This window comes from Schistocerca nitens, chromosome 5 (assembly GCF_023898315.1).
Source record: "Schistocerca nitens isolate TAMUIC-IGC-003100 chromosome 5, iqSchNite1.1, whole genome shotgun sequence".
NCBI classification, from domain to species: Eukaryota; Metazoa; Arthropoda; class Insecta; order Orthoptera; family Acrididae; genus Schistocerca; species Schistocerca nitens.
Genome location: NC_064618.1, coordinates 758,964,700 through 758,985,452, shown reverse-complemented (window position 1 = coordinate 758,985,452; position 20,753 = coordinate 758,964,700). Strand labels below are relative to the sequence as shown.

The following is a 20,753-nucleotide window of genomic DNA, read 5'->3' as shown; positions in this document are numbered from 1 at the left end:
GAAGGAATTTTGAAAGGCTGTGTTTAGTGACTCTGCTTTCACAGCACTGTCATTGATAGTATTTTCATTGCTATCATGCAGAGAAGGCATTGACTGCCTTGCCACTAGCATACTTTAAAAACCCATCATTTGTTAATTTATTTGGCATGAATCTCTCAATTGCTGTTGATACTATTTCTTTGAATTCAGGCCACATCTGGTCTACACTTAAATTGATAATTCGGAAGGAGTTTTTAACTGTGGAATGGCCAATGCAAAGCCACATGTCACTTTTAATGGTCATATCCTCTACCACCAAGACTTCCCAGACAATCTACTGTGTTTCAGAGTGATTTAACTATTTCACATGTGAGAGAAATCAATTTTCAGCGAACCACAGCAATGAGAACAATACAGCTTGCATCAGATCTACCCCTCTTCACTGGCTACCAACTCTATGACACATTGTGCCACCAGATCTTCGAAGACAGAATGCCCTTCTCAAGGAATATCAAAAATTAATTAAAAATTCTCAGCTTTCAAGTCACTCTCACTTGCCTGCACTTAAAATGAGCTGATATAAATCAGGCAGTCACCTATCACATTGTCAATATCGGTACAAGCAGTGGATTCCAACATGAGCAGGAAATGGTCAGAAGCAAGGAAAAATATTGACCATGAGGAATATGAGACACTCTTAAGACCCAGCACAAGACCAGCTGCGATGGAATTAGCACAATGGGCTTGGAAAACAACTAACAGAATTTGTACAGGCCATGGCATCTGTGCAGAAAGCCTCCACCAATCAGGAAAGGCTACATCATCTCAATGTGACACTGGCAATAAACATCAGATGATCAGACACATTGTAACAAGCTGTACCAGACAAGCTTACCATGGAGATCTAGAAGATTTCTTTGAAATGACAAAGGCAGACCTTGAAAGGATTGAAAATCTGTAAATCATACTCTGGAGAAATATGCGCTAAGTAAATGGATGAAAGACGCAAAGAACCACCATGACTTAATAACAAAACTTAGGAAATGCCAAGAAAACAGACTGTAGCACACACTGTTCAAATATAAATGCTGAAATACCCACAGACAAAAGTTAGTAGAAATCCATGCACCAAAAAAAGGTCTGTGCAAAGCACACAACTTCCACTGTCATACGTTAGTGAAAGAAAGATAGTGCCAAGAATCTTGGGAAATTCTAGTCCTACATAAACTCACTAAGCAGGTCGAAGTATTCTATTCATTCACTTGTAGATATGTCTGTTGTGGCATAAGAAGACAGCAAAAGGAAAGCTGAAGTTTTACATCTCACTTCTGAAAAATCATTCACACAGAGTATTGCAGAAATCCAATCATTTGACCACCACGCAAACTTCCCTATGGATGACAGAAATAGGCATCCCTGATAATGAAAAGCATTGAAGGAGTTGAAAACAAATAAGTTGTCAGTTCCAGATGAAATCCCAATTCAGTTTCACAGAGAGTACATCTGCATGTATACTCTACAAGCCACCTTACAGTATGTGGCAGGGGGAGGGAAAGGAGGGGGAGGGGAGTTTGCATGCCACTATCACTCCCCCCTCTTTCCTGTTCTACTCATGAAAGATTCACGGGAAGAACAATTGCCGGCAAACCGCCATTTGGTTCCCCTTAAATCACTCCATATGCATACTCCTCGATGTTTTATGGATGTGACCACATCCAGTAATTGTTCTGCAATCGTGTAATCCTTCTGCCTATTTATGCACAGAACATGGTATTTGTTCATGCTGAGTGTCAACTGCCAATCTTTGCACCAAGCATCAGACCCATGTATGTCTTCCTGTAGCTTGATACAGTTTGCTGGTGTTGTGACTTCTCTGTATATAAAAGCATCACTATTGCAAGCCTCATGGAACTTTTGATGTTACCAACCAGATCATTTACATGTACTGTGAAAAGCAATGTACCTAAAGCTCTCCCCTGGAATAACCCTGATGTTACATCTATGTCTGAAATTTTCTTCTCCATTTCGAGCGACATGCTGTGTTCTGTTTGTCCGAAATTCTTCAATACAATCACACAGCTGGTCTGATACTGTGTACAGTCTTAATTTGTTCATTATGAATTGGTCCAGAATTGTATCTAACAGGTTTCAGAAATCAAGTAACATAGCATCAACCAGTATTTATTGTTTCTGGAACTCGTAGACAAACAGATCAAGTTAAATTTCACATGCTGATTCCTACAGAAATGTCATAACATACGAGCATAAAACATGTTCCAAAATAAAACAGACCAGCATCAGAGATATGAAGCTTATAGTTTTCTGCGTCTGTTCAATAACCCTTCTTGAAAATGGGAATGATCTGTGCTTTTTTCCCCCATCATCAGAAATACTTCATTCCTCCAGCAAGCTACAGTACTCTGCTGCTACAAACAGTGCAAGTTTTTTCACATACTACTTGTAGAATTGTGCTGGTACCCCACCAGATCCAATGGCCTTTCCACTGTTTAGTAATTTTAGTAGCTTTTCTATTCCATGGTCACCCGTTTCGATATCTGTGACATTGACATTCATGCAACAATTTAATGGAGGAATCATAGTATGAACTTATTTAGTGAAACAGTTTTGGAATAAGGTTTTTAACCTGACAGCCTTCCCTCTATCACCCTCCACTTCAACGTCATTATGGTCACAATGTCTGAACAGATGGCTTCAATCCATTTACTGTTTTAACATAAGATCGAAACTGTGGTAACCCTATGTTATCACATCTACTGTGCCACCACCACACTGACCACAAACATAACAAGGCATGGGGCACTGATTCATCTTGTTACAATTTAACTCATCCGCACCACCTTCTGGCAGATTAATAACCATGTGTTCACTTGACTCCCGTCTCAGGCCACTTGTTATGATACAGGACTCGGCTTAGCTATGTGCATGGACTTTGTATAGAACTTCTAAACCCTGTTCTCACTAAAGTGATTTGGTTACTCTATGCATTATTACTTGTGTAATAGCAACAAGTACGGTTCGTTCTTCATGTCTTTTTTGACAAAGTTGCAATGGAGATAGATGCATCCTTGGAACTTGTTTTTCAGAGTTTACTACAGCAGCAACTGGAAAGCAAAAGGAGGCTGGAAATGCAGCAGAAAAACACGGCCATGCCGGAAAGGGAGTTGACAGGCCCGTTAATGTGGCCTCAAAATTTTCTGTCCAATCCACCACCTTCCCCCACTTACGACGAAGCTGCCAAAGGCAGAATCATACGAGAAATGCCTACAGGAACACATCATGGCCTTCAAGGTAACAGACACTGACACTCTTAAAACTCTCTTTCTGTCATGGATATCTCCCTAAATGTACCATCTGGTAGAGAAGTTATGTTCCCTTCAGGATCCTGTGCCTCTTCGTTCAAGACATGTGTTGTTTGCTGACTCAATATTATCTCAAGCATACCCATGTGGTTTCCATGAGAGTGGAGTTTTATCAGGGCAGGAAGCAACCCTGTCAATCTTATCAGACTTGGGCTGTGGAGATGCAATTTATAAGTTGAAGGGGTCATTTCATTACTGCTCAATCTAAGGAATCTTATGCAAACACAGTGGTTCAGGACACGATCATTATTTCAGCTCCAATAAAGAACAAGCATTTGAAGTTTCCCGGACCACAGGCCGTCAGTCAGATTCCTGGGCTGATGGGGCTGCTGTCACTCGAGTGACAGCAGGCACGCGTTTCATCATGCCTTCAGGGGCTTAACTCACAGTAGTACAGCAGCTCCAGTTGTTGCACTCCACACAAACTCGGGAGCGGTGGACAAACTTCCGCAAGCCCCTGCCTTCCTGTCCTACTTTTTCTGTTCAATATGCTCAGTCATCCTGCCTTCAGCATAGGAGAGCACTGTTGAAAGAAAGGACACTTAGCAAACGTGTGCAACTCTTGGTCGGTTCCATCTGTTACTTCAAACCCTCAGCCTAAGGACATTACAGTTATTAGCCTCACATGTATTAATTTTGCAATTGTTTCAACAAAACTGTTAATCAATGTGTTTCCCTATAATATGCCCATTCCACTGTATATGGATGCGGCAGCATCATTTCTGAACTCTTAAGACTTACCTGTGTCTCGGTTCGCCTCTGCTGTTTCCCACTTCATGCCATCTTGCCAGTTATAACTTATAACAATTTCCTATTCTGGCACAATTTACAACAGAGATGACAAACAAGCTAGCAGTGTGTTCATTGACATTCCTTGTGGTGAACAGTGCCTTTAGGAAAATGTGTTTGGCTCGGATGCTTTCCTCACCTTCAGAAGCACAGCCACCAATTCAGTAAATTTAATGTCAGACCTTGTGCCCTTTCGAGAATTGGATGCCTGTGCAAGGAATTTTCTGTACTTTTTTTGCCTTTGCTAGGCACGGCCACATATTTCACGGCACATATCACCCTCAAAAATGGTGCACAACCTCCTTTGACCCCTGCCCCTTCCCTTTCTGTTGCCTGGCCAGGAGTGACCAAGTAAAAGAAGAACTAGATAGGGTGTTATGGAACCTATACTGTCCCATCTATGGGCTATGCCATTAGTGATTATTAAGAAACAGTCCACCCCCGGTAGCTGAGTGGTCAGCGCAGCAGACTGTCAATCCAAAGGGCCCGGGTTCGATTCCCGGCTGGGTCGGAGATTTTCTCCGCTCAGGGACTGGGTTTTGTGCTGTCCTAATCATCATCTTTTTTTTTTTTTCATCCCCATCGACGCGCAAGTCACTGAAGTGGCGTCAAATCGAAAGACTTGCATGAGGCGAACGGTCTACCCGACGGGAGGCCCTCGTCACACGACATTTCATTTCATTAAGAAACAAATGGGCAAGCTCCGCTTTGATGGTGATTGCAAGGCGATGGTCAATTTGCAGTCTTTGGTCGACATGTACCCCATTCCCTGACTGGAAGAACTCATGACAAAATTGGTGATGTGCAGTATTTTACGAAATTGGATTTGTCAGGAGTATATTTGCAGCTGTCGTCTGATGAAGAGTCAGCCACGCCAGTTGCTTTTTGCCAATAAGCCATATGGCACCTAACAGTACTGTGGTTTGTTTTTGAAGTTGCTAGCGTTCTGGCTCTTTTTCAGCATTATTTGGAACAACTCACGCAACAAATACCTTGTATCAACTACCTTGATGAGATTGTTGCCACAGTCCAGCCACTGAGAACTATCTTCGCAACCTACAGCTTCTGTTCCAGACACTATGGGATGCACATCTCAAGTGTAATGTAGATAAGTCGTTTTCTTCCAACCCTCTATTGAATACCTGGGAATATGTCAGTTCCTGTCAGGGTATACAGCCAATGAGCAGTCATATTTTGGCTACTGAGGCCCTCCAAAGTCCTACTAATGTGAAGAGGCTCCAGCATATTTAGCCATAGTCGCATATTTGCATCATTTGTTTGGACCCATATCTGTAAACAAATATTTCAGAAAATGAAAGATGTTTTGTGTTCCACACTGTTTATGGCCACATACTACATGGGTCACCTGTCTATGGTGGCTACCAATTACCGCAGCACAACATGGGGTCCATACTGTCTCGCCATAATACAGATGGTTTGGAAAGGCCCATCGCCTTTGCCTTGAAGATGCTCAACTTGGCACAGAAAAATTACTTGCAAATTGAGGAGGTGGCCCTCATCATTATTTATACACTCAAGAAGCTTCATGTGTTTGTCTATAGTGTCAAGTTTCACCTGGTTGCGGACCATAAGCCTTTAGCTTCCATCTTTATGCCTGTGGCACATCTGCCAGGTAAGACAACACACAGACTTAAACTTTGGGCTCTGTTCCTCAGTGGTTATCACGAAGTGACCCACTTTTGTCCAACGGCTCAACACTCAAATGCTGACGCCCTCTACTGCTTTCCTATGTGTCTCAAGCCCAGCTTCAACCACAATGATTTTCTCTGTCTATACTTTGATGACGAAACTCAACAGACAATGGATGGGTTCCCTATTACTGGCTCCTGCTTCACCTACACGGTCAGCCTGATTCTGTGTGTTAGCCAGGTGTGGCACTGTATTTAGCAAACGCATGGGTGGCCAGAACAGCTTGCAGCTCATACATCAGATCCCGTTCATAATTATTTTGTGCTGCACCACAGATTGACGCTCGTTGATGGAGTTATTTTGTTGTCTACGAAATACACTGTGCCGTGCATGGTCATTCCAGCATCATTCAGGCAAGACATCCTTTGCCTCCAGCAACTAGTCACTGGTCTGCATCACAAATGAAGAAGTTGGTCCACCAACATGTCTACTGGCCACAGATCAATAGCGAATTGAACATTTCATTGTTCCTTGCTTAAGTGTGCAAGCCACCAAGCCATCCCAATGCAGTGCTACTCTCCATGGTGGAACCTTCTCAGCCTTGGTAGTGAATCCACATTGATTTTGTGGGTCCCTTTTCTGGACGCTTACTGGTCAGTGCTCACAGATCCTATCCTTGGTTTCCGTACATCATAAACTGCCTCTTGACACGGCAGAATCGGCAGTGCAAGACCTAATCTGGCTCTCCTCTGTCACAGGTCTCCCCATCCTGGCCACCAACAATGACCCACAGTTTATCTCATAGACTTTTCACAATTTTTGTGCACAACACGGTATCCACCATACCAAGACAACCCCATTTCACTCCAGTTGAACGAGGAGGCAGAATGCTTTGTCTGAACTTCCAAGACACAGATCAAGAAATACACAGGGGATGCCCCGGCTGAGGATGCATTCACCCATTTTCTCAGTTCTTATAGGTCCATGTCCCTGCGCGAGAAGAGCCCGGCTGAACTGCTGCGAAGATGCCAGCACACACAGTCTGCAACCTCCTGCTGCCTCTCCCGACCCCCTCAGGTGCCTCCATTGCTATAATACACACCAGAGGCAATTACCTGGCCTCGCACTTTTGATCACCATGAGTAAGACCCAGGCAGTTGTCCAAGACCTGCAGGGCTGGAGAGTCTTTTCAGTGGAGACTGAGGACAGGCTCGTGGCCCACCATTGCAACCAACTTTCCCCACAGGTGGGGTATCGGCCTCTGCCACCCCTGCACATGACTACTGCATCCTCAAGATCCTCCCATTCCCCACCATCCTTGTGGCCCCCTTCTCCATTTTTGCCCACACCTGCTACACCAAGCCCAATCTTGCCTAATTCACAATCTGCTGATGTCTTTTCTAGCCCTCCAAGCGATCATCAGGGGCTGAGTATGTATGATCTTCAGCAGTAAATGGTGGGGCTAGATGGTCAATGGGTGCCACACCAACCAGCTCCTGCCCATTCCTCCTAAGTTCCAAAACACCCATGGATCCCATCCGGCGTTGGCATTCCCTGCAGCAGGTATCTGCCCAGCGCACATCCCCAGGTAATGAACCTGTCACTACCAGGGTCATTTCCAGCCATATTCCCCAGTGCTGGCTGACAGGACATTTGGTTCTCCATGTGCACCTGTGAATAGAGTCCCAGAAGATATGGACATCACTTTTCTGGATTCTGCATGCCATCCCATGCTGTGGGGGAGGGGCCATCAGAGGTGTACAGTCTCACTGTCGTCCTACTAAGGGGAAGGACTGTGCTAACTTTGCATTACATCGTCGGTGCCAAACTGGCCGTGAACCTGACAAGACATGTTGGCACCAGCTCATCTTGTTACTTGCCTGCACCAGTATCTGGGGGCAGGGTCCAGTTGACACAGCAGTGGCATGATCAAATAGCGACGGCAGTATCATAGCCAGGTCAGCACGCACTGCCCATGGACAGTGCCACCTTGTGAATCAGATTAGCAACGTAGCGGTTATAATCCTGTAGACAGGGTTGGATTGGCTGTATGGCTGGCTGGCTCTCTCTCTCTCACTCTCTCTCCCCCCCCCCCCCCCCCCTTTATAGTTCATTTCTGCGCACACCTGACAGGGCACGGGGCACTAGTTATTTGTTTGGAATCGGCCTAGCTATGTACAAACTGGGTTCTCATTAAAGTGATCTGGTTATTCTATATATTCTTATTTGTTTTTGAGGTTTTTGCTATGTTTAAATTTGCAGTGCAGGTCTCTTTGCTTTTGTAGCAGATTTCTAACACATCTGTCCAACCCTGGTTAGTCTTTCCCATCCCTCACATCTTTACTTGTCACACACTTCTCTAACAAGAGGACATCCCCTGGTCTAAATAAATGATCTTGATGAAACTTGGTGGGCATGTAAAGGGATCAAAATAGTGCTGTACATATTTTGTTGTTTTTGCCCAATTTCCTTTTTAAGAGGTAAAACACAATCCAAATGGTAATTTGGCATATTAGGTTTAGAGGTAATATCTTCAAAACAATGATATACAAAAAATGTGTTTCAAATAAAAGTTGAAATGTTTTAACTTTCTTTAAAACTGTATAACCAACTATTGTAATAATGTGAAATTTTCTTATAACGGAAGTTACAGAATCTTTCTCATCACATACACCCATGTGCAATAAACATGGTTTTTGTAATATCATTTTATGAAAATAAGCTGTACACAATATGCTGTTGGAATATTTCCAACATACCCAATTAAAATAATAATCTAAATGTTCACTGTTATTCTAATTATTTTGACTTATATTTGTTTTTCTTTTTAAATTATTATTTTACATATTAAATTTATGACTTTTTGTTTTTAGTTTAATGATTATCTGTAAAGAAATACTCAAAACAAGTTTTTTACACCATTCACATAAAATAAACAGAATTTCTTCACATAATACACACAATGGACAGTACAATATAAAACAAAATACATCAGAATTCTCAGAATGTGGTGGGCAAGACCCTTATGTATCCTGAATTGTACCAGGCATATTTCAGGACACTGGAAAACCTTGGCGAAAAGAACTGATTATGTACTACAAATTGCTGCTTGATCATATTATTTCACATCACTAAGCTCTTCCAAAATCGAATGCCATATATCCAATGGCAGTATCTGCCCCTATCAAGGTTTTTGCGATCATCAGATGAATTAGTTCCTTGTCCTCAGGAACAGTGCTCAAAATGGCTTTTTTGCACTGACCACCAACCTTTTCATAGTTTTAAAAGAAACCACCTGACAGCTTTAATGATAATTTAAAAATCTATTTTTGCACCCCTACATGTTCTTGTGATGACATTAAAATCTGGTAAACTAATGTCTGACAATGTCAAAAGATATCTGCCAAAGTTTTCAGTCCCAGAGTGGGAGTAAAACGTGTATCATTGTTAGGTTCTTGGAGTGGTCAAAGTGAAAGAACCGTTTTGAGTGTTGTATCTCAGGACAAGGTACTTGTCCATCTGGTGATGGCAAAAGGCTCAACAGGACAGGTTCAGCTGTTAGATAACAGCATTCAACGTTATAAAACTCTAAGAGAAGATTTTCGAATCTAGTTCTGCTGAATGATTATGATGTAAATCTCCACTTGAGAAACAATATAATCAATCTACAGTCACTAGTGCATAACCAGTTCTCTTCATCAAGGTTTTCCAAGCTTCTAAAATATGCCCAGTACATTTCAAGATATTTAGAGGATCGTACGCCATAATTTGAGAATTCTGAATTTTGTTTTATATAATGTCCATCATGTGCATTAAAGGAAGAAATTTAGTTCATTTTATATAAATGGTGTAAAAACTTTATATTTTGGTCATTTCTTTACAGATAATCATTACAGTAATGATTTTGTATCATAATACTGAGTTACCTACTATTTTCCATTAACAAAACACGCAAATGTGAAATAGTAACCTAGAAAACAAAAAAATGTTGTAATTCAAAACACAAAATAACAATTAAAAACATAAAACAAATCATTAGAATAATAATGAATGTTTAGATATTGTAATTAGGTATGTTGAACCTACTCTAACAACACACTGTGTACAGTTTAGTTTCCTAAAATGATATTTCAGAGACCAGTTTATTACACATGGATGGAGGTGACATGAAAGTTTCTTTAACTTATGATGTAACAAAAGTTTTCAATTTTCAAAATTAATTAATGGTTGTGGGGTATTTCGCAACATCTCAAATTATTACAGAAGTTGATTATACAGTTTTAAAGAAAGGTAATTACATTTCACCTTTTATATGAAACAAATTATTTCACATATCATGGTTTTGAAGATATTCCCTCTAAACCTAATATGCCAAATTACCTTTCGGACTGCGTTTTACACCTTAAAATGAAAACGACAAAATACGTACTGCATTATTTTGACCCCTTTACATGACTGTCAAGTTTCATCAAGATACTTTATTTATATCTCGGAATGTTAACTTGTAGGGCCTGTTGTACAAAACTCTTGTCCACTGATGCTCATCATTTACGGTCCTGTAGATGAAATTTTCAAGTTGACCACTCAAGCATGCTACACAGACATTTCTTCTTACCTTTTTTTACATTCTTATTCAGTGATGGTGCAATGCTCTTCTGATCTTTGATTTCCCGTTTCATGCTAACCGGGTTGAAAAATTCAGGCCTGTTTGCAAGCAGGTGTTCTACTTGACTTTTCTGATCAGTTGCTCAAGGTAATTTTCGTATAAGGGATTTACAACAATTACACACAATTTCTTGTCCCTTCTACTCATGTTAATCACTAGCACCTCCCAGTCTACAGCTAGAGAGTTGAAATCTGTATCTAATCCTAAATTATGACCAGGAAATTTACAAGAAAGCTTCACCAAGTTTTCCCTCTAAAATTCCACCGCTAATACTCCTGAGACAGTGCTTTTATAAAAGCATCGGATGATGACGATGATGATGATTATGATGATGACTGGTCCTCCTTTAACACTTATCTTCACCTAAATTATTTTGCATTCATTATCTGTACTAACCTCACTAGATATTGTATTTTTTTTATCTTTGTGATATACATTCTAATCAGAATTTAAAACATCTCTGCTATTAACACCCATCTCCAGTAATACACGGGCATTGTTGCTATTTATAAGCGAGACAAATTATGGGATCTTTCCATGGAAGCTGCTACGGCTAACTCTGTCTTAACATTTACTTTCTTCAGTCCGCCATGATGAATGCTACTGTCTTTTAATTAATGGACACAATATTCTTCCCTGTCTGAAATTAGAACTTGTATCAGGCCTGTGTAGGGATTCCTCTATCCTAAAAAAATCCAAGTGTGCACCCAAAAGCAGAAGTCAAGAAATGTGCATCCGATTTTGTCACAGAATCATATAAGCTACTGGTGTAAGACTTCCACTCAGCTCTAAACCAAAGAACTGGGATCAGCTCTGAAGCAATGCTCCACTTACACCCCAAGTATGAACCTAGCTGTCTTCATCAAAACAGCCCTGCCGATATGTCGTGTGACTAGAGCCTCCCGTCGGGTAGACCGTTCACCAGGTGAAAGTCTTTCGATTTGACACTGCTTCGGCAACTTCCGCGTCAATGGGGATGAAATGATGATGATTAGGACAACACAAGACCCAGTCCCTGAGCAGAGAAAATCTCCAACCCAGCCAGGAATCAAACCCAGGCCCTTAGGATTGACATTCTGTCACACTGACCACTCAGCCACCGGGAGCGGACAGCCCTGCCGATAGGAACTTAGGATGGCCTCAGAAACCTAACAGCATGCACCCTTTCATGCTAACATGGACCACAATTTGCAGGGCCTTCCTTCCCAACCTGCCAACTATTTCCCTGATGGGGTGCATGACTCACCTAGCACTGGAGCTCCCAATGACAAGCAATCCCACCCTTTACACTTGTTCAGACCTTGCAGGAAGATTGCCTCCAATCTCAACAGACAAAGACATTCCACACTGGATCAGATGTACTTTCGGCAGTGGACAATACCTCAAACCTGTTTTTAAGGTGTAAGGAGACAGGTGCGCAACTAGAACACATTTTTGTATATCGTCCAGAATTTTCATCGCCAGCAATTTTTGTCATTCACCTTTAGGATGAGAAGACTGGAGGGTGCTGTGACATCAGGTGACGCTATAGGCACAAGATATGCAAAAGTATTCATGTCTGGTGCCCCAATGCCACTACCACCCAGAACAGCAGCCTCAAGTTTACCGATCATGATGTTTACAGATCATGGCCAATTCCCCCTGCATCCATACACAACAGTCACAATCCCTATCCATCTTTAAACAAAGTTCATCTGTACTACAAAGAATATAGCACTAACCCAAGCAGCTGTCGGTTGCAATCTAAGTAAATTAGCTACACTGCTTCTGGTTTATGCTACACTCCAAAGTCAACTATGTAAAAACTTAGGATAAAGTAGGACACACTAGTCAACACAGTAAAATACATAGATATACTTTACTTCTTTGCAGAAACTCATGTGAACAAAAACTAAAGTAAATCCTGTGTATAAACAGAAACTCCTGTTACTCCTGGTGTATCCACTCGGTTCCCTGGTTGAGGCATTGGCCCCATACTTGGCTTGCATTTATAATGAATCTCTCACCCAACAGAAAGTACCAAGCACCTGGAAAATGCAGGTGACTCCTGTGTCTAAGGAGGGCAAAAGAATGAACCCTCAAAATTAGAGACCAAATCCTTAATGACAATTTGTTGCAGAATTACTGAGTACGTTCATGTTCAAATATAATAAATATCCTTGAGTGATAAGCTTATATCAACATGGATTTAGAAAGCATCAATCTTGTGAAACTCAACCTGCACTTTTCTCACGCGATATCCTGCAAACTGTGTACGAAGGGCAACATGCAGCTTCCATATTCCTAGATTTCTGGAAAGCATTTGACACACATATCTGAGTGGCTGGAAATTTTTTTTGTGTAATAGAACCCAGAACATTTTCTTCGGTGGAAAATGTTCATTGGAGACAAAGATTACATCAAGAGTTCCAGGGAACTTTAATAGGACCCCTCTTATTCTCTATGTGAATAAACTATCTGACAGAAAGGGTGAACAGCAATGGGTGAACAGCAATGGGTGAATGTTTACTGATGACACTGTAATGTATATGAAAATATCATCTTTGAGTGATTGTAGGAGGATACAAGATGACTTGGATAGAAATACTTTTTTGTGTGATGAATGGCAGTTTGCTCTAAATGTCAGAAAATTTAAGTTAATTAAAATCAGTAGGAAAAACAATTCTGTAATGTTCAAATACACTATTAATAGGGTACTGCCTAATACAGTCATATCTCTTAAACATCAAGGTGTAACATTTCAAAGCAACATGAAATGTAGTGAGAATGTAAAGTCAGTTGTAGAAGAGGTTAATGGTTGACTTTGGTTTATTGGAGAAACTTAGGAGAGTGTAATTCATCTATAAAGGAGACCCTATTCAGGACAAGGACACTTGTGTGACACACTCTTAAGTAGTGTTTAAGTGTTAAGAATAAATATGAGGTTGGATTAAAGGAAGGTATAAAAGCAATTCACAGGCGAACTGCTACACTTGTTATCAGCAGGTTTAATCAAAACAACAGTCTTACAGAATTGTTACACGAACTCAAAGGGGAATCCCTTGAAGGAAGAAATTCTTTTCACAAGACAAAATTGAGAAACTTTAGAGAACTATCAGTTGCAAAAGACTGCAGAATGATTCTACTGCCACTAACATACAACTCACTTAAGGAGCAAGATGAAAAGTAAGAAAAATTAGGGTTCATGGAGTGTTTATTAGATGACAACTGCTGTATTTACTTGTGGGACAATGTTTTGACTGCTTGAGCATGGTCTGTTCTAGACCTATTACTCCAGGCAGCTATACCTAATACCACCATCTTAATACTCTTTTATTAGATTGGTGTAGATATTCAGCCTTGCAACTCCATTGGTTTACCTTAGGGTCCTGCTATGCTATGCCCTGTTCTTCCTCGGCATCGAATTTCTTTCTTCCGTGCAGATTTCTGAACATGAAGTGGCTATAAAACAGAACACTGCTTCTCTACTTAAATGAAGGGTAGATTGGTCCCAATTAACTTTGTATATTATCACAAACTTTCCAAAAGGTTACATGGGAACCAACTAAAATTATTGTCTCAAAGACTTCTTGTTGTTAACATTCTGTGAATAGCATATAACAACAGTCACTTATATACAACATATTTGTCTTCCTTGGTGCCGGAGCTCCTTCATTCCTCCTTGCTACACAGAGATTACAAATGTTCTCCAGCAGGTAGATTCCACACCTGTTGAATAATACTTTCCCACAGTATGTGGCCTGATGTTCACAAACTAACTGTGATTGCCCACTTATTTACTCTGAGCTCTATGTTTGACATAGATGATACATGCCCTTTCAGGAATGGCATGGCTCACTACACTTGTATGGCAGCATACAGTCAGTCATTTTTCCCTTGCTCCATTAGCTAGTGGAACAAGAAAGGGAATAACTAACAGCGGTACAGGGTATCCTCTGCCATGCACCACATGGTGGCCTGTGGAGTATAGGTGTAAATGAAGGAAAATTATGAGGAACTAACACACATATAAAGCTTTACTTTAAGTCATTTGCTGGTATTAGTCCAACAAATCTAACTAAAAAGCTGGGTTGTTTTGAAATATTTACCCAGACATGTGTCGACACCTATGTGTCATCATCTGTGCGTCAAATTTTTATTTCTTAAAATTACATCACTAACTGAACTGTATTATTATACATCCATTTTAGTAATTTTTTTTCCAGCGTCTCATCTGCAAAATTTTTTGTCCTGTTTCATGTCTCTGGTTGGTGTCTCCATCAACTGCTATTTAGTGCATTGTTTTCACTCAGTTTTCACAAATTTCCACACTCTACTTCATCTCATATGCATTTTCACAAAATGTGACAAAACGTGATCTGAGCAGACACTTCTGACAATGTACTCAAGCAGCAGAGCAAATACGTGTAAGTTCTGTATTGTTAATAAACAAAGGGAAATTATCTTTACTTAGAGTATCATAAACAGTTTGGATAAAGTGTTACCTTCCTTCATTGCCATGATCTGTAAAGAACAGAACAGATAACAACTTTTTATGGCTGCAGTAGAAGAATATGCACAAAAATCTGATGCAGTTGTCATAAACGACTTCCTAAACCAATACTGGAACATGATCAGGAAAGAGGCCACCACAACATACTTGAATCGTTCAGACTAGAATGTTGTTCTACTGGCACAAACAAACAAACAAACAAACAAAGTGGAAATAATGAAACTGAAAGTGATCAACTTGATGGGAGTAGTCAGAAAACATTTGAAAAATAATTTGGTCAGCAGCACAATTCAGTCTCCTTTTTAGTGGCAAGTTCTTAGTAATCTACTAGCTGTTCCCAGCCACATTTTACTGTGGCACAGTCTGGTTACACGAAAAAGAAAGAAAACCGAAAAGAAAGCATGCATTTCTAACATGTCTGGGGATTGAGTATATCACCTTCTCCCCTCCCTATCTCTGTCCTTGTCCTCCTCCTTTCTCCCCCTCTCCATATAATAAAAATACATAGCTCATTTTTGTCTGACTTTTCATTAGAGCATTGTGCAAAAATTTAAAGTACATCGGCCATGACCTTTGAGATTTTCAGTAGTGGTCATGCATGAATGATGAGGTGAGAGTTGTGCTCGTGTGAATGTTGTGTGTTTTCTATTTTGGGAGAAACAATCTCTTCACTGTGCCTGTAGGCAAGTCAATGTCTCCCCTACATGATGAGTAGCAATCTATTCTTTTCATAATATTGTCATATGTTCAGTAAACTAGATTAAGAAGTCTTAGTGTCATAGCTTCAGACATTTGGATGGAGTCACATCTAGTTTTTTTCCAAACTAAAAAGGTTCCCAATTTGTTGCTTTATGTTAGATGGGAGCATGTTGAAGACCTTTGCACCAGAGTGCAAAACTCCACTCTATATGGGTGCAATTACAGCATATTTAAGTCTGTCAGCAAATATGTGCAGAGTCATTTACCGATTACAAAGGTAGCTTACCAGTGTTCTATCAAGTCTACTCTCATAGAAAAGTCATGCATGTTTGTCTGGAATCTCACACTACATGAAGCTTTAGTTCAATAGATGAAAACTCCCAGTTGTGAATTATATGCGATTAAACAGATTTAAGAATCTGGATAATAAATCTGAAATGTCTTTAATACATCTATTTTTGTAACATCCAGCTAACTGCTGCTCTGTCAATGGACTGGATTTTATCAAGAACTGTTTTTAAATGGTTGTACATGAATTTCTTTGTTACCTTCGGTGAATATTCAATAATAGAAATTTGCTGAGAATTGACAACTCTCTATCATTTACTTTTTTCGAATACTGGGATGGTCCTACAGTCCTGAATACTTACAAGAAGCATTCTCGGCTTAATAAGATGATAATTACAATACATATATGGCCATTTTCACAGAAGTGTCCTTTATTATGTGGATTTACCATCAACTTCAAATGAGAGAAGTTATTGCTCTTGTGATTTACAGTAATCACATATATGTAATCTAATAGTATTTTACATTGTACGGTTTTTATGTGATGAGTTTTCATGGAACCTCGACAGGAGGATACTTTATCACAAGAAGAGTGTTGTCTGCAAAGATTGTTTACATGTGCATTTTTTAACACACTGTCCATATGACTTCAAGAGACAAAACCTATGCAAGGAAAAGAAATTCCACTGTGTTAGTTGGTAAAACAGGAGGCATACCACTTATTTTACACACACACACACACACACAATAACAAACACACACACACACACACACACACACACAAGAGGGAAGGAGAGGGAAAGACGAAAGGATGTGGGTTTTAAGGGAGAGGATAAGCAGTCATTCCAAAAGAATAGCTCAGAGCACTGTAGTACTGTAATAGTGTCCAGATTATATCACTAACTGCCCAGCTTTCCTACAAATATTTGGAATATGATACAAGGTGCAAAAGCAAGACATTCTTGAAATGACAAATGGTAAAACATAATAAATTTCTTAAAAGAGAAGGCACTGAAAGTCATATCATGATAAGATTTCAAGGTGGTGCAAATGTTGGCAACTTGTTTCAAATGTTCAGAAATGTAAAATTGTGCACTTGACAGAACATAGTACCCCATGACTACAATATCAGTGAATCACTGCTGGAATCAGTCATGTTATACAAAGACCCGAGTGTCACAATCTGTAGAGATACAAAACAGAATGATCCCATAGTGTCAGTCATAAGTAAAGCAGGTGGCAGGCTGCAGTTCTTTGGTAGGACACTAGGGAGATGCAATCAATCTACATATGAGACTGTATACAAAACACTCACACAACACATCCTAGAACACTCCTTATGTGTAAGGGACCAATACAAATTATGACTTACAGGAGATATTAAACAGAAACAAAGAAGGGCAGCACAAATCGTCGCAAGTTTGTGAGACCCTTGGGAGTGTGTACTTGGAAAGTTTCTAGAAGCAACTTTACATGATAAATTTAGGAATATGTTACAGCCCTCTGTTTACTGCTTTCATAGGGATTGCAAAGAAAAGATTAGACAAATTAAATCACACACAGAAACAGTTATGGAATGGGGGGGGGGGGGGATGTTTAAGGGGGACTAAACAGCTAAGGTCATCAGTCCTATGGAATGGGAGAAAGCCCAAATAATCAATGAGAAGCACAATATGCCATGCACTTCACAATGGTTTGCAGAGTAATATCTGTAGACAAACAATCTTTTATATATTGTAGTACTTCAATTATATTTTACAGTTCTGAAATATAGGACATTCGCAAAAGAAACAAAATATAAGCAAAGTATTTAAATTTACAAGGTAACTTTGAAGATCTTACATCATAGCTCATATCCCTAATAACAAACAGAAAAAGCTAAATATGAAGCCAGCACTATGTTTCAGCTCAGAAAAAAGCCACGTGGCTACAAAAGGGACATTGTCTAAAGTAATAACAACACAGTGACCTAATAGGAAAAAAGAGAAGCAGCTGAAAATTCCAAAGAAAGCATGTGCTGACAGATGTGAAATTGCTGAACTATCAGCTTCATGTGTCACAGTTGCAAAATACTAACATGAGTTCTTTAAAGAAGAATGGAAAAACTGGTAGAAGCTGGCCTTGGTGAAGGTCAGTTTGGATTCAGGAGAAATGTAGGAACATGCGAGAAATCCCACAGAAGATAGGAAAGGCAAAACTACGGTTCTAGCTTTTGTAGACTTGGCAAAACTACGTTTATAGCATAGGTAGACTCAGAGAAAACTTTTGACAATGTTGGCTGGAATACTCTCTTTTAAATTCTTAAGGTCGCAGGTGTCAAATACAGGGAGTGAAAGGCTATTTACAATTTTTACAGAAACCAGATGGCAGTTATAACAGTGGTGGGGCATGAAAGGGAAGCAGTGGTTGGGAAGGGCCTGAGACAGCTTTGTAGCTTATCCCTGATGTTATTCAATATGTATATTGAGCAAGTGGCAAAGGAAACAAAAGAAAAATTTGGAGGAGGAATTAAAATCCATGGAGGAGAAATAAAAACTTTGATATTTGCTTACGACATTGTAATTCTGTCAGAAACAACAAAAGATTTGGAATATCAGTTGAACAGAATGGAAAGCATCTTGAAAAAAGGGTATAATATGAACATCAACAAAAGCAAAACAAGGATAATGGAATGTGGTCTACTTAAACCAGGTGATGCTGAGGGAATTAGATTAGGAAACAAGACACTGCAAGTATTAGATGAGTTCTGCTATTTGGGAAGCAAAATAGCTGATGATGTTTAAAGTAGAGAGGATATAAAATGTAGACTGGCAATGGCAAGAAAAGTGTTTCTGAAGAAGAGAAATTTGTTAACATCAATTACAGATTCAAGTGTCAAAGTCCTTTCCGAAAGTATTTGTATGGAGTGTAGCCACATATGGAAGTGATACATGGACAATAAACAATTTAGACAAGAAGAACTTTGAAGGTTAGATGGGTAGATCACATAACTAATGAGGAGGTACTGAACAGAATTGGGGAGAAGAGAAATTTGTGGCAGAACATGACTAGAAGAGGAGATCGGTTGGTAGGACACATTCTGAGGCATCAAGGGATCACCAATTTAGTACTGGAGGGAAGTGTGGGGGTAAAAACAACAGAGGGAGGCAAAGAAATGAATACAATAAGCAGATTCAGAAGGATGTAGGTTGCAGTAGATGAAGAGGCTTGCACATGATAGAGAAGCGTGAAGAGCTGCATCAAACCTGTATGTGCACAACAACAACAACAGCTGACAGCACACAACAGACTGTCCAGTGTAACTGGAACAGTGACAAATTGAAAAATTTGAGTTTATTTATATATCTACAAGCACATCATGTAATTGATGGCATCTGTGTGTAAGGCCTGTGCATTACCAACATAAATGAGTTATGCCCCACACACATTGTACTCAAATGGTACACTGCAGACGAACAAACACATTCAGAAGCACATTATATTAACAACACGAGCTATGGCAGCACTAACATGTATTATCCCATCTTTTACTCTTCTAAAATAAAAATGTTGCCTCTACTGCTTTTGTTGGGTGTTTCTGAGGACATTCAATAACACTCCATACATTTGAGTCCGGAGGCTACTAAAGAGATTTATCATTACATTTATGTAACTATCTTTGTTTCTTTTTGAGTAAATTACCTCTCAAGGCACGTTGGTTTTATGCACACATTTGTGGTTTTTCTTAGTTTGCATCAAATGCTTGTGTGTATACAGCGTTGTAACTGTTAACACTTTAGATCCTTAGGATATACTCAGCAAGAACTGTTTTCTACCACACAGATTCTTCTGATTTCTTTTTTAGTAAGGGAAAATTGGTTTTGGTTCACAGAGAACGACCCGTTAACAATAACAATAAAGGTCTACCCTACAAAATCGGTGGTTGTTACCAGTTCATTAATAGCTTGTCATTTATGGAAGATCTAAGTCAATTTTGCGAATGGCTCACTTACGATAACTTTACATACCAAGCCTTAATATACTGTACATCTGCTAATCACATTAGATATCGGTGTAATTCTCTAGCCCAGCCATTGATATGTTCCATCACGGGACTCCCAAGGTGAACAGTCGTTACGGAAATTTTCCATTTTGTCGGATACAAGGAGATTCGCTTTCCTTTACCTTTTTATTCACATGCGCTTGGCTAGGCACTTACGGGGCATTTATGACCTTATCTGGTATTAACCGAAGAACTGATGTGGAAATACTTTGATAACAAGTTCATAAGGTAATCTGTAATTACCGTTCAGTATAACCACCACTATATACATAGGGTCCACGACAGCCTACCTTCACTCAACGAACGATTGCACACAGCAACAACACAGCCAATTTTCTAATAATCACCTGTTGAAACTGCGTCAAAGCCGTTCTCCGCCGAAGTGAGGCCAATTAACACGATTTGAGTGCAATGGTGTCACATTACTCTTAATTGGTGCGTAATACCATTAACGAACAACACCAAACTAGACAAAAGTGTGACGGCTAAGTGTGCTTATGGCTATTCTTTATTAATATGGAACTATCACATTGAAACATACACACTACTGGGTCCACAGGCAAGCCACTTTATTCGAAAACTTACACACACCTATTTCGAAAACTTTGCCAAGAAAAATTAAGTCTGTAGGTAGCAGTATACAAGCAATGTCCTATTAGGGTTGTATGAAACATGAAAATCACCGCTTCGATATCATTTAACTATTTGACGTAAACATAAATAATACACGTATGCATCATCTTCATGGTCGGCTTTGTTGTAATTAAA

The 20,753-nt window shown here is 39.8% G+C and overlaps 1 protein-coding gene across 3 annotated transcripts in view; it reads right to left on the bottom strand.

Moving 5' to 3' along the window:
- LOC126259565 (glycerol kinase) overlaps positions 1-20,533 on the bottom strand; it is a 179,913-nt gene extending 159,380 nt beyond the window's left edge. Inside the window, exon 1 of one of the 3 annotated variants that reach the window (XM_049956469.1) lies at positions 20,276-20,533. Coding sequence is in view for 2 of the 3 variants with exons in the window: in XM_049956467.1 (XP_049812424.1) it covers positions 20,229-20,256 (28 nt within the window). In the remaining variant the exon portion in view is untranslated. The other 2 variants (XM_049956467.1, XM_049956468.1) reach the window with 2 other exon arrangements.
- Between the last annotated feature and the right edge of the window lie 220 nt (positions 20,534-20,753).